The sequence below is a fragment of the Acanthisitta chloris genome, unplaced genomic scaffold (assembly GCF_000695815.1).
Source record: "Acanthisitta chloris isolate BGI_N310 unplaced genomic scaffold, ASM69581v1 scaffold10112, whole genome shotgun sequence".
Classification (NCBI taxonomy): domain Eukaryota; kingdom Metazoa; phylum Chordata; class Aves; order Passeriformes; family Acanthisittidae; genus Acanthisitta; species Acanthisitta chloris.
Genome location: NW_008661033.1, coordinates 53004 through 67136, shown reverse-complemented (window position 1 = coordinate 67136; position 14133 = coordinate 53004). Strand labels below are relative to the sequence as shown.

General features: G+C 38.7%; 1 protein-coding gene across 1 annotated transcript in view; it reads left to right on the top strand.

The window, feature by feature from the left end:
* Positions 1-14133, top strand: part of ALCAM (activated leukocyte cell adhesion molecule) — a 34835-nt gene that overhangs the window by 3617 nt on the left and 17085 nt on the right. The window contains exons 3-7 of the mRNA XM_009070071.1: positions 3470-3534; positions 3944-4031; positions 4903-5085; positions 10103-10230; positions 11899-12028. Of these exons, the coding sequence (XP_009068319.1) occupies positions 3470-3534; positions 3944-4031; positions 4903-5085; positions 10103-10230; positions 11899-12028 (594 nt within the window). The remainder of the gene's footprint in view (positions 1-3469; positions 3535-3943; positions 4032-4902; positions 5086-10102; positions 10231-11898; positions 12029-14133) is intronic.

Below are 14133 nucleotides of genomic sequence, written 5' to 3'. Positions count from 1 at the left end.
GCTGAACTCCCAGGAGGAATACCTGTCTGCAGTTCTGGCTTAGGGCACGGCAAAGTTTGTTGGCATTTGGTATCACTATAGCCTGATTGAAAGGCTGATTGGTGCTGTCAGTCACAGCCTTGCTCAGAGCTCACACGGGAGTGTGTACAAGCCTGGCCTCTTGCTGGTGCTGATTCAGAGCAGAAATGTAATCCCTCAAACCCTGACTCAGCCTGTGGAGGCATCTGTTATGCCTTTTTAGGGACACTTGTCTGTGACCGCAGTGTCTATCTTCCTTAGGTTCATGTTTTTAGATGGCTTTTTCTTTGGCCTTTGTTGCTCTTCAGATGCAGATTTACACAGTCAGTCTCTGCTGTGGGAACACACTGACTGCAGGAATGGGCAGTTTCAAAGCCATCACACTGCTTTAAAAACATGAATTCAGTAAGGGCAGCCTTGTGCTTCTCTGGAGGAGGAGATGTCAGGGAGTCATCAATGGTATCTAGGCAGAAGTCTGTCAGTGGCATAAATGAGTTTGAAGTTAGATTAGGAGCCAACAGTAATTCCTTTCCCTCATTTTACTTTCAATTTGACTGCAAGAACAATCGAATTAATGACAACAGGGAGGAGTGTGCTCAGAGCACATATAGTAAACACAGTGCTTCAAAGGAAATGATAAAGAATTATCATGTTTACTTATTGCACAGTAGTAAATATGTAGATGAGACAGTGGTATATGGTGAAATGAAATGCTAACTGCTTGAATTACTGTGTACTGTACTAAATATTAACACAATGCTAGCTCAGCCATGGAGCACAGCTTGTCTGGTTTATTGTATGCATTAATACTAATAGAGAAAACTTCTGTTTACTAAGGAAGATAAGAAGTGAGGATGCCACACATGTCATATGGACAACTTAGCCCTGAAAGAAAAATTATCTTTGCATTTTTTTACTTTGAGTTCACAACTTTATTAAGGGTTCTCTTAACTTTTCTTTGCATTTCATTTCCTTCAGTCTGATTTTCAAGTGTTCATTTTTTTGTTGCTCGCTTGCTTGCATTACTTGTAAAAGAGTTAAGAGTAGCCAGCAAGCTTCATTTGTTTAACCAGTGGAGTTTGTAACTCATTGAACCACAGATACAGAGCTAGGCTGTGGCAGTGTGACCCTCATAAACCCTGATCTTGTGCACTTGAAACTCAGCTGTATCCCAGAAGTCACGACTTCAGCTGCGTTTTGCTGGAGCTTGTTATGTCCTCAGCTGTGCCACCTGATTAACTCAGAACTAACGAGCTGAAATGGCTCATTGCACAAGTACCACCTGCTAGTCTCGCTTACTGGACTACTCAAACAAGCACTACCAGCTTTCCAGATGGATCCTGTCAGCATATTTTTTCTGGAATTAAATGGCCAGTTTCCAAAGCAGAGCAGCCCAGTGGACATGAGCTGCTGTCCTGCTGCACCGACGCTTGGCTTTTGCAGGCAGTGAACTCTTTCTCTCTCTATTCTAAGGCCTATATAGAGTTGCAAAGTACTCTGGCAAGCTCTTAAGCCGAGAGATAAGCAGTGTGCTGAAGTTGCAAACCCAACAAAGTGGGCTCTGCTGCTGCCAAGTTTAAAATTCCTTCTCGCTTCAGACACTGAGCTAGTAAATGCCAAGTAAGTCTTTTCTAGTGAATTACCTTGGTGCACGTGCAGCAGCTGTGAGGGTCTGGCATTTCCTCTGGGAGGCTGCTCTGAGAGAACAGGTGGCTGCCTCTCAACTGAAGCACCTGCTTGGTTACCAGAGCACTCAAAAATAGGGCGAGCCCCACGCAGGCCATGAGCAGGAGATCCTCCCTTTCGCTTAGTAGGATCATTGCAAAGCAGGGAGGTCCAAAGCCCCAAAAGGGGGTCTTCTCAAACTAGTTCTGGGGGAGATGAGAGGTGAAAGGAAGCGAAGCTGGGATGGTGGAAGGTGTCATGGCTTGATCCACTGGTGACTGTGACAGAGACCCAACTATGCCTGCTTATGGGACCTAAAAATCTGAACCAGAATACCTGTTAGTGATCTTGTAAAACTGCATTTGCTTGAATCGACATGAAAATGTTTTGTCCTTGACAGGTTCTTATAGAAAATAGATTAAGCTTTTTCCTTTAAAACTAGCAAAGGAGAAATACACATGAATACATCTCTTAAAAAAATAAAATCTTTATTAGGCCTTTGAAGAAAATATGATAGGTTTAGTGTATAGTTTTGACTGTTTCTTTTGTTTGGTTTTGCTTTTTGCCACAAGCAAAGTTGTTTGAAAATGTCAGATGAATAGCTTATTTTATTACCTTTCATTTCCGTTTTGAGTCATTTTTGTTCTGTCCTGGTGTAGTCATTCAAGTGGAGAATATCTCTGCATTTGTGTGCACATGAACATACAGGCAAACACACAAAGAAAATGTATTATTTGAAAATACATAGGCTTACTGTCTCTGTGACAGCATGAGCTGTACACATGCACACGAGTAACTTCATCAGTGTGTGTAGAGATCTTGGCAAGATAGTGGTGAAGTTCACTTTGGGCTGGGGTTACGGACATACATGCAGTATTTCATTGGAAACTTGATTTGGAAAAAAGGTTCTGTAAGCTGACATGGGTAAGAATGTTTCAGTCTATAAAAATATGTATGTGTATTTAAGCAGTATAGCTAGGGTGTAGAGGCTTTCTTCAACTGTATAAACATTGATTTATTTTTTTCCCTTCACTCTTCCTCTCTTCTTTTAAAATTGTGGGGAAAACTGTCAGTTTTGGAGATAAAAATTTGCATTCCGGGCTTCAGGCCAAACTATTTTAACAGACAAGTTATGTAGACTCTAGAAAGTAGTCTTTTATGATGGAAATGCTGATAGATCCTCCACTTTGGCAAGCTAGGAGGTCCATCTACCATAATAAAAGTAAATAAGAAAGAATGGCATACAAGAAAAAGTATGGGGCTTTTTTAAGAGAGTCATAACTAAATCAGAATCAGTTAAAATAATTACACTTCTCTCTATCACCTAAATGTAACAATCTCAGCAAAAATAAACCTTAGAAGAATTATTAGGTTGAATTTGTTCCTTTATAATGTGACAGCTCAGCTACAGTAATATCTGCAGGAAAGCTGCTTCTCTGTTGCTATAGTTTCTGTACCACTGGCTCCTTCTCCAGCATTTGTGTCATGCAAATCGATAGATCAGATCAGGTTCTCTCCTCCTGCGTGCTGAAGTACTCTGCTTTGCTAAAATACATATTGTCTGGAATTCATTATGGAAGGCATGACACATTTTAGGGTGATAGTTTCTTCATTTCAGTCCACTTGCTAATATTGAGGTCTTACTTTTTCTTACATAGCTCAGACTGTATCAGGACAGATTATTCTGTTTAGTCTCAAAGTCCATGTGTTTTTTAGTAATTTTTTTGTTTTTCAAACAGCTGTTTGTGCTCCCTTCACTAGTACTTCTATCCTATTTATGTTTTAGAACAACCCTCTCAACCAGAAATCTTACATCAAGCAAACTTCTTAGAAACAGAGAAGCTACAAATGGTAAGAGCAGCATTCTCCCTCAAAGTTATTTTCCTGATGGCTGCCTGAAGTCCCTTTACAGTCCAGAGAGAGGTGATGGCTCAGAGATGGTGTGTGTGCATATGTGCACACCTGCCTCTGTGAGAGATCATGGTCTGTAGCCAGGTTGAGGACAGAGCAGTTCCCTTGCCACTAATATTTTTAACCCTGCCTGATTCTGCAAATAGGGACCATCCTGATCTTAGACCCACCACCCTCTTCCAAATTGTGCCTAAGCCTCACTGATTGGGTTCGTCCTATTTGAGAAAAATGGTTGAGGTTAAGCCTTTGGACTTTCTAGAAATTTTTACCCAAAGCAGCATAAGTAAACGTGGAATTATGTTAACACCTAACAGAGAAAACCAGCGATTAATTCTTATCTGTTTTGCAGCTTGGGGAGTGCGTTGCGAGAGATAGTTATCCCGAAGGCAATGTTACGTGGTACAAAAATGGGAGGATTTTACAGCCTGTGGAAGATGGTATGTATTGGTAATGGCCAATGTCTATGAATCCACAGATGGGTGTATGGATGAAGAGCTGTGTTTATAAGAGTCACTCTGCTTTATTCTAATGTATTCTTCCTTTGAGAAAAACTGCTCATACGGAAAGATGTAACTGGAAGGAAACTTTCAGGCCTTTCAGAGTACCCAAGCTGTGCCATATAATCTCTTTCTTTCAGTTCCAGTTTTAAACCCACATCATGGAGAGGAGGGTTGCCTTTGTTAATGTAATTGCAAAGCTATTCTTGAGCCTATTTTATTATCAGAAATCTGTATCTAATTTCCAACACTTTATGAGGTATTAACTGTTTAGCTTCATGTTGTTCAATACTGTGTTTTGGACCATGTAGCTTATCATCTTGTGCAGGTATTTATTTTCCAGGATATTGAAGAGCAACTTTTTTTTTTATTCTTTTCAACTTTGATTTTGATAGTCTGATCAGGCTACAATATTTAACCTTCTATAAATTAGAGAAATAGAGAATGCTTAAAAAATTAAGATATAAATATGATCCTAAATTTTTTGCCATCATTTTTGAGGTCTTCTTTCTGTCTTACAAATTAAGCTGAGATTTGTGTTATAAAACCTACCAGTTTGCAATTAGTTTTTTGTTTGGATTTGATTTAAAATGTTCAGTATGTTAGGAGTATTTGGTTAATAAAACATTTCCTGGGGCAAAACATACCTCAGGGGCAGTTCTAGAGGAAAACTTTGTACAGTCTCTTGGGTGATGGTGTCACATTGCTTGCATGTTTGCAGCCTGATCACGAATATAGAACAGGCAATAAAATTCAGGAAAAAAGTTACAAATTCTGTCTGTGTGACACTGAAACATTATTTCCTTTTCAGTTGTGGTCATAAATTTGCAAAAAGATGTGGATGAATCAACTGGACTCTTCACCACGACATCATCTCTTGAGTATATGCCAACAAAGGAAGATGCAAATGCCATGTTTTCTTGCATTGTGACTTATTATGGACCATCTGGCCAGAAAACAATACAGTCTGAACCAGTTGTCTTCGATGTTCACTGTAAGTTATTAAAAAACATCTCTTGCTGTACAAAGTCTACCTCAGGGGTGGGAAAGCAAAATCAGAAACAGTTCACAAAATTACGGAGACGTTGCTGCTTGGCAATTGAAATGGTTTCTTCAAACTTGATTTGCATCGAGAAGGTCTGAGTACATTGTCAGTGTAATTTTTTTCTTCAGATTTACCTGAGATTTCTCTTTTCCTAACAGTTGAGTACTCATGAATATCATTCATTGACAAGAGGAAAGTGATAACCATAAAAAGTTATAGTGAAATGGGATTTTCAGAACTTAAAGAGAAGTTACAGTGGTTGATTAGAGTGACTCTCTCTGCCCCCTGAAATATGCAGTAAATACACAATACACTTTTTAGTATACTCAAATGTTTTTCATCTTTGCAGAGTCAGCACCAAGCAGCTAGTGCTGTTTGTCTACCTTGCACAAAATGCAGTAGCTTCTCTACAGATGTAAGATGCTGATTCTTACATTTAAAGTGCGTCATTTGAATATTGGTAGACTTTTAAGTGGAACCTTTGTGTAAATAATTTCTTTCAAGTGACCTGGGTGCTAAAGTAACTTCCTTACTGTGTTACTGGCCAATGTGGAAATCGTAATACTCCTTTGAATAAACAAAACATGCAGTTGGCAGGGAAAGGTCAGAAGGAGTGGCAGCACTTAGAGACCAGGGGAAGAGGCATTTCAGAGTCTTGTAAAGTGTCACTTCTGAAAGGCTGTAGAAGGCAGCAGGTCATAGCAGGATGTAGAGGAACAAGGGATACACTATATGTCCAGTCAAGTGTTACCTGCCTGCACACTTCAAGTAATACCTCATCTTATAAAAGAGAAGTACCTGTTTTGGGATTGATAGAGTCTAAGCATAGAGTCCAACATTATAAAAGAGAAGTACCTGTTTTGGGATTAATAGAGTCTAAACATAGAGTCCAACATCTAGTAGGGTCTTAGTATATGTTGTATAGCAACTCTGTATTCCAGTCGAACACAAAGAAAATAAGTAAGGCACTGGATTTCTCCAGCTGGCATGTGCGCTCCATTGCTTTGAAAACAAAAGCCACAGGCTTGAAGTGGCATGCTGTGTTCTACCTAGATTATAGTTGCTTCTCCTTTACTGGTAAAGGTTGTTGAGCTGCAAGGTAGGGGATCAGTTTTGACCTTGGTCAAATAATACCAAACCTTGGAGCACCTGCTCTTTGGTTTCATCTGGAGAAAATGGAGTTGATAACAACCAGAACTAATGGAGAAGAAAACCACTGGGACAGCACCTGTTATCTGTGGAAATACCACAGACATTTCAAGCCTGCAGATGCCTATCCCATTGCTTTAAAGCTAGAGGCATTTCTTATTTTTTTGGTGTTACTTTAAAGTTAGGTACTAAATTTCACTGGGGTTTTTTTCTGTCATCTGTGGAGCCTTATGATCATGAATAACTCCTGCTGTGTGTGGCAGATGTTCACAGAAAAGAAATGTAATCACCAGAAAACATTTGTTGCTATTACTTGCCGAGAGATGCTGTGCTTATCCTCATTTTCCCATCAGTTTCATGCACTAGTCTACTTCACCTCTTCAGGCTGAGGCTGTTGCAGATTTCTGTGATGCATGTGCTAGGTGCACTTGTAAGAACTACTCAATGTGAAGGAAAAAGAAGGTCCACAACTGCAGGATAGTTACTGGCCATGTATGATATGCCTTCTGTATTAAAGATTTGTTGTTTGCTAGACTAGCCCTTTTATTCCTGGTTTAGTAACACACAATTTAATTAAGATAGTTCTTCTAGTGTACTGCTAATTAGCAAGTAGTAGGAGGCAGGCACATACTTCAGTACTAAAGAGGCCTCGAGTATGAACGTTGGCTTTAGAGTATGGGTTACCCAATTTGTCTTCTGAGTATTTTCAGCTGCTGCAACTTCAATTCCTTATTCTGCTTAAATGCATCTCCAAATGAATTTGTGAAATTCTTTGTTAATAGATGTCTAAACTTCAACTGATTAATTTTGTGACTGATGTTAGTTGATGATAATAACATGTTGGATTTGGTTTTGTCTTCTTTAAATTTAGTTCAGTGATCTTAATTAGTTTCTTGCTCAATAAATTCAATTTTTTAATGAGTCAAATATGCAGATAAGAAAATGGCAGACTCCAACTCTTAAGAAATGGAAATCTTTCAGCCTTCTTTTTATTTTTAGATTGACTGTCAAAACTATCGTATTTTGCATCTCCAGAGCAAGTAGAACAAAATCATAAAGACCTGCTGTTCATTCCTTGCAACTTACCTATTTATCCTAAAGAAATGGGGAGAACATGTTTAAAACTGTGCGTACACAATATTTTCTTAAAGATCACAGAATCATTAAGGCTAGAAGAGACCTCTGAGATCCTTGAGATCAACCTATGAACTAACACCACCATGTCAGCTATACCATGGCACTAAGTGCCATAGCCAGTCTTTCCTTAAGCACCTCCAGAGATGGTGACTCCACCACCTCCCTGGGCAGCCCATTCCAATTTATAAGTATTCAGTCAGGATTTAAGAAATGTTTTCCTATTCGCTTTGGGATTTTATTTTATCTTTAGCTTTGGGTTAGTGTAGTCGTTAGTACTTTGGTGTTTAAGAGCTAGCTGACATACTGGAAAGCTGCCAGCCACTGTAACATGGTGTGAGGAGGAGTGAATTAGCTCCTGCTGAGTTGGATACTACTTGGAGTAGGATAACTTAGCTCATCCTAGCAGAAGTTACAAGCTCTGGTTTGCAGAAGTACCATGAGTACTACAAGAGAAGTCTTGGAGCTGGACAGTTAGATATTATCTCAGATATCTAATTATCTAGGCTCCAGTTATGTTGGGTCCTGTTCAGCATTAATCAGTGTAAAGAGATAATGTTTGTCAGACAGACTTTCCAGTCATGCCCTGTTGCTAAGTGTCTGTCTTGTGTTATGGGTAAATGCTTTACATTACAGATTAGAGTCAAAGACAGTGCTTCCAGCATTGGTGTTTTCCATGAAATTGTGCAATGGCTCTGGCAGGTCTGGGATAGCAGCACTCATTTACCAAATAGCTTCCTTTTGGCACTGGCTCTTAGAATTTTGCTGTTGTAGAAAGCAGAATCTCAGGTTTGCAAAAGCACCAGGTAAGATGGGCCAATCCAGGGATATGTGCCACTGAGAGTCAAGATACTCTTTCACCAGGATGCTCCTGTTTATTAGTGATGGCAGAGGAGCACATTACTCGTGCTTATCAGTACTCAGCATTGCACTGAACACTATCTTCCTGTCATCAGGTTGCATCTTCCTCAGAATAGGGACCTCTTCACCTAAGAGAACAGTTTAGTTTTGCTGTTTACCTATATAGATGGGGTTTTCTGGTTTAGAGAATTAAATTGAAAATTTGATCCTGATTGATTGCAATAGATAGAAAGGCAATATATTCCTACAGAAAAGACTGATGGTTTGCAAGAATGTCACTCTTGTTTAACTGTGTCCATTTTTAATCCAGTTCAGTTCATCTCTGTGGGAAAACATGTTTCAAACTGACGTCCTAAAGTCTTAGTCATTATAATTCCTCTCTTTTCAGTCTTGAGACAAAGCCTAAGAAATTCCAGGATACATCTAGACATCCTTTATGATAACTTTTTCATATTTGATCACCTTCACATAAACTTGACAGAAGGAGAAACAGGTTTTTGCAGCAGCCCCTGACACTGAGTTCTTTGGCCCAGCAGCTACCAAGAGGCATGCATGTGATTCCTGGCCAGCTATTGCATTGCATAGGTTGTGTTCCATACCAGCAGTCATGTTGGACTTTCCTTTTCTAAGCAGGCAAAGTTGTGCTTAAGCTCTGAAGGTACTGAGCTGGAAGCTTGTTTGGACATGGAAGGGAGCCCAGGCTGTTGCATATGAAGGAGGGAGGATGTGGTTTGCTGAAGCCCAGTACCCCTCCTCCCATGGGGAGGAATGAGATGCTGTGCTGTGCTAGGGCTCTCAGTCATCAAGAGGCCACAGTAGGATGCAGCTCCTGTTATTGAGAAATCCCGTAGCAGAAGACAGACATGATAAATGCCTTAAGGGTCGGAAGGGCTGTAGAGCACACACTTCAGTAAACACACAAAATCACCTGTCAGGCAAGGGTTTCTCTACTGTGTAGATTTTTTTACCATCTAATAAGGTGCACTGTACTGTTTCTTAACGCAAGGCTGGCATCTTTGATGGCATTTTATTTATACTTCAGAATTAAAACAGTGAGAGTTATCTGCTCATATTATTTTTTTTTTTACATTTTATTCATTTTACTTTGGCTCTGAAAAATTATATTTAGGCTTCTACTTAGAAAGAATAGCATCTGCTAAAGAATACTCCGTCTTCGCCTTAAAAAAATTGCAAAAGTAAAATGTAAGTTATAGTTCAACTTCAGTGAACATGACAGAAGTATGTTACATTTACTGTTCTGTTGACTATGTTAAGGGTCCTATTATGTTCACCAGATTCATCTTTCTGAAAGCCTGTAGTGATCAGCATATAGAATAGGCTGAACATAGTCACTTAGTTCATATTTCTTTCTTTTTAATGCCAGAGGCTATTATCTAGTACTAATACAAGGCATTGAGAGCTTCAGTTGTTTTTTTGATTGCTGCAGTCCTCCAAACACGGAACTTCACAGAGGAGAAGTTAATCCCTCATAATGAAATCACACCATGAAATGGTTCATACTAATCAGGGTTTCTTTTGCTTTTAAGCACATGACATGACTATAATCATTGCTGTTTCAGTTACAGGTATTTTGGTGAAGAAAAATGAATTTTATGTCGTATGACTTCTTTGCACTTACTTAAATGGCAGAAATATAGAAAGTGTGATTGACTTCAAGTTCTTCTATAAACATATCTACACACGTGAATATCTTCACCTGCAGGGTGATAAAATTGCCTTCTTTTCAGCCATGAATATTGTATGCATAGTGTTTCTCTGTGGATTATGCAGAAGCTATTAAATGTGTACATTATTTCCACAGATCCAACAGAGAAGGTGACTATTCAAGTGCTGTCACAAAGTAGTACCATTAAAGAAGGCGATAATATCACTCTGAAGTGCTCAGGAAATGGCAACCCTCCTCCACAGGAGTTCCTGTTTTACATTCCAGTAAGTCCTGCCTTGCTGTCACTGCCTAGTGAAATATTCTGTATCATCTCTTCCTACAGACATTGCTACGTGTCAGTGTATACGTGATTTTATAACAAATGAAGGAAGGAGTTTGGTGTGACTAACACTGGAGATACACATGGGCCATTACATCAGCCTTTGAGAATGCCTCACCTCAGTTGGCAAAATATTTTTGAAAAAAGTTCTATTTACCCCCAGGTCACCTGAATTTTTTAGGGGGTTAGACCTACTGAAAATTACAAGGCTTCATTTCCCATCATCAGATATTTTAATAAACAGTGTTGATTACAGAAGTTTATCGTCTTGAATAAAACTGTCTCGTCTGTTGTCATAACAAAGATTCAGCAGTGAAAGTACAGGAAATTAATTCAGCTGTTTTTTGGACTTATACACGTGAATCTTGTGCAATTTCTTTTCTTCAGTTAATTAATTGCTTGGTGGCATAACAACACTGAAAGAACGTGTGACAGCACAAGAGAACAAATCTGTCAAATGCATAAGACAGATAGAGAAAAATAAAGTCTTTGTTATCATTAATTTTCTTAGTATTGGTGATATCCACAGACAGATGTGGCTTTATATTCTAAGATTCCTGGCTCTGCTTCTCGTGTCCTGCTTCTGGTTTATATTTTTTCCTCCTGCAGTAGTGTGCAGAGCTGATCTTGAGAGAAACCCAAAGAAGTGACATGCTTTCAGGTATTTCAAAACCAGCATGTCACTCTCTGAACATAATTGTCATCTGCTCTGGACTCCTGGCATGTTTGAATTGCTGAAGAGCAGAAGGAGAAACTAGGAGCTGAAGTCCTCTTATCTCAGAACATCCATTTAGATTCAGTGAGGTATCTTAGGAATTCACTAAATGCCAGGGAAAAAGTGTACAGTATCTCTCCTTGCTCTGCTATCACAGTGAGTGAGCTAAAGATCCAAGTTTGTCTTGTCTTCCTGCTACCTGATACTCATCTTTTCCCTCAAGGAGAGCTGGAAGTGGTGATTCCTTTGCAAGACTCATGGGTATTACAAATCTCTTTGTGGATTCAGAAACAGGAATTAGAGCACCGTTCTGTGCTTGTTTGAAAGCTGATTTAAGTCAGTCCGTTGTAATCACAGGGAACTGGACAGCCAGAAAGCAACACTTGCTGGCTAATTCAAAACACCAGTGTCTGTAGATAATTGCATATAAGGTAGTGTATACCCTAACAGGCTCTATATCATGATGTGGATAAAGCAAGGTTTGCTTGTGCCATTCAAAAATGTGTAATGCAGTACAGTTTAGTTCACGATTTTTCTTAAACTGGGTATATCCTATTAGAATCAGATGTGGAAACACGATTTGTTTTGCTGTTTTGATTTCTGCAACTATCTTATTTGTAGGCTATTTCTTTCTGTAAAACTTTCAAAATTTCTATTTTAATGTCCTCTTAGAATAAGTTAGTCATTCAGTTAAAAGAGTAAGCTCTTAATTGTAGGTGTTTTTTAAAACTGTGGTGTCATGCAGGAAGTAAACCTTAGTATAATTACACTTCAATGATGCTGTGTCTTTACAAATTTTGGAGTATTTCACCATCCTTATAATTAAAAAAATCCTCAGCAAAAATTAGTGGGCTTAGCAGGCCCATATACAATAAATATTTTGTTTTCCATTTGCAGGGAGAAACAGAAGGTATAAGAAGCTCAGATACCTACGTAATGACAGATGTGAGACGAAATGCAACAGGAGAATACAAGTGCTCTCTGACTGACAAAAGCATGATGGACTCGACCACCATCACTGTGCACTGTAAGTCATTGCATTTTGCACTCCTAGCTAGGATAAAAACTGATCTCGGATCTTCTGGGATGGTCTCTCTGCTTTACTTAGGTGGCTTAGACCAGTTAACCTACAGAAGAACTGAGTGACATGGTTGGCTTGAAGTAGTGTCAGGTTATTTCTATTATTCTAGTGTATTTCTGTTTGCAAATCCTAACTTTCTCAATTCATTGGCCTAGATACAGATGCACTTTCTGTAACTTGTGTATAGTACATGATATTATTGCACTGTCACATACAGTGAGAATTTTGGTATTTTATATTTCACTCATGTAAACATATATATGGCAACTTATTCTGCTCCAGCTGTGCCTTAGAATGTACACAAACATGCAAATTGATCTATAGGGATATCACTGAAGGACATTCTTCATAGTCAAATTCACATTAATCTAATATTCTTTCATCTTACCTCAATGAAGTGAACGTGTAAGGAGGCTAGAAGAGAGTCTTAGGAAGTCATTATGTTCACATAGGACAAGTTGCTTTTTTTACTTTTCCCAGAATCACAAAGGCTACAGAGCTCAGCAAATTTTCTTTAGCTGGATACTAGAGTATTTATTCACACTGTCAGCAACACTTCAAAAGCAGCTGTTGCACTGGTTGAACCATTGAAGCAATGGTTGCTTTTAATCTCTTTATGTGAGAAAACAAGAGCAGGAACTCTTTCAAACTTTGCTATACTGTCACAGGCTATGAAACGAGACTCAAGCCAGTGGCACTACGTTTCTCCTAAAAACATTCATGGTCTGTAGTCTTCACAGTAGCATGAATACTTTTAATAGTTGATAGGTTCAGAGGGATATGATGGATAATTAAGTTTAAAGGCTTCAACTTTGCATAAAAAGAAACTTCATGTTTGTATACTTGGCTTTGAAACGTTTTTTCTTGGAAGAGGTACAATACATGCATAATATATCTGTACATAAATAATTACAGTATTCCATTTAATGAATATTTTGGTTTTAATAAGATCATCCACTGTTATCCTACCTCCCACACAAACCTCTTTGCCAAGAATTGGGTATGTAAGATCTGAAAAGAGCTCTCTGCTACTGCCTCTAACTGCCAGATATCAAAAGTAGCTTGCTGGTAGTTCACTCTGGTATAACTGACCCTTTTATTTTACTCCAAGTGGATTGCATGTCTACTTGTTCGTCCATAAATTGTTGCTCTAAAGAGTGGCTTCCTCAGCTCCAAGTTATTTATAAGAAGCCAGTTTTCCTTTCTCTGCTATTTTGTCTTCATGTCAGAAGAGCTTTACTACTCCAGAGAAGCATGTATTTTCTGGATGTGAGTCTTACCAGTGTTGGCCACTACTGCAGTTACTGAAAACTCATAGATGCACTCTAGTTCCCTATTGCTTCACTTCACTTAGGGTTAATTTTGTGTCGTTTTTCCTAAACACCTCTGTCTGCACTAAAGCCTTTGCTTAAATGAGGCACAGCAGCCTGGAATAGTTCTGTAATTCCTAAACGTCCAGGCCATGCCCTGTCTTTAAGGTACTTAGGTGTCCTGCCTTATGCTTGTCTAAAGCATTTCTGCAGCATGTTTTGTGACATGAATTCCACTGAAAAAGTGTTAAACCTTGTAGATGCCTTACAGTATCCTCCTTCATCTTTCAGTTGCTTACTGTATATTAATTTTTCAGCATAACTTAGTAATTTTTAGTGCTTTCGCTTTTTAGTGTACCTAATTTTTGTGTAAGATCTTTAATTTCTTTTATGCCTCCATTATGGTTTTTGCCCTTCAAATAATACTTAATTAATACCTATCAAATTGTACTTTTTTTTCCCCGCATTTGCTTTGTTACTCACCTTTTCACATACATGGGTGAATATTTCTGTCTACACTGTTACGCTGAAAAAGCCGTGATTGGGAGTCAGAGATTTCCATTTCCTTACATCCAATCTCAGCATTTTAGATTTTTAAATTTTCTTTCTAGGAAATCTAAAGCCACAAGCACAACAAAAAGCAGGCAATATTTTAGTTTAAATGTGTGAAACTGTTTGTACCAATTGGTTGCATTTCAACTGGATTGTGTTTTCCCAACAGATTTTACTGAGCATTGCAAT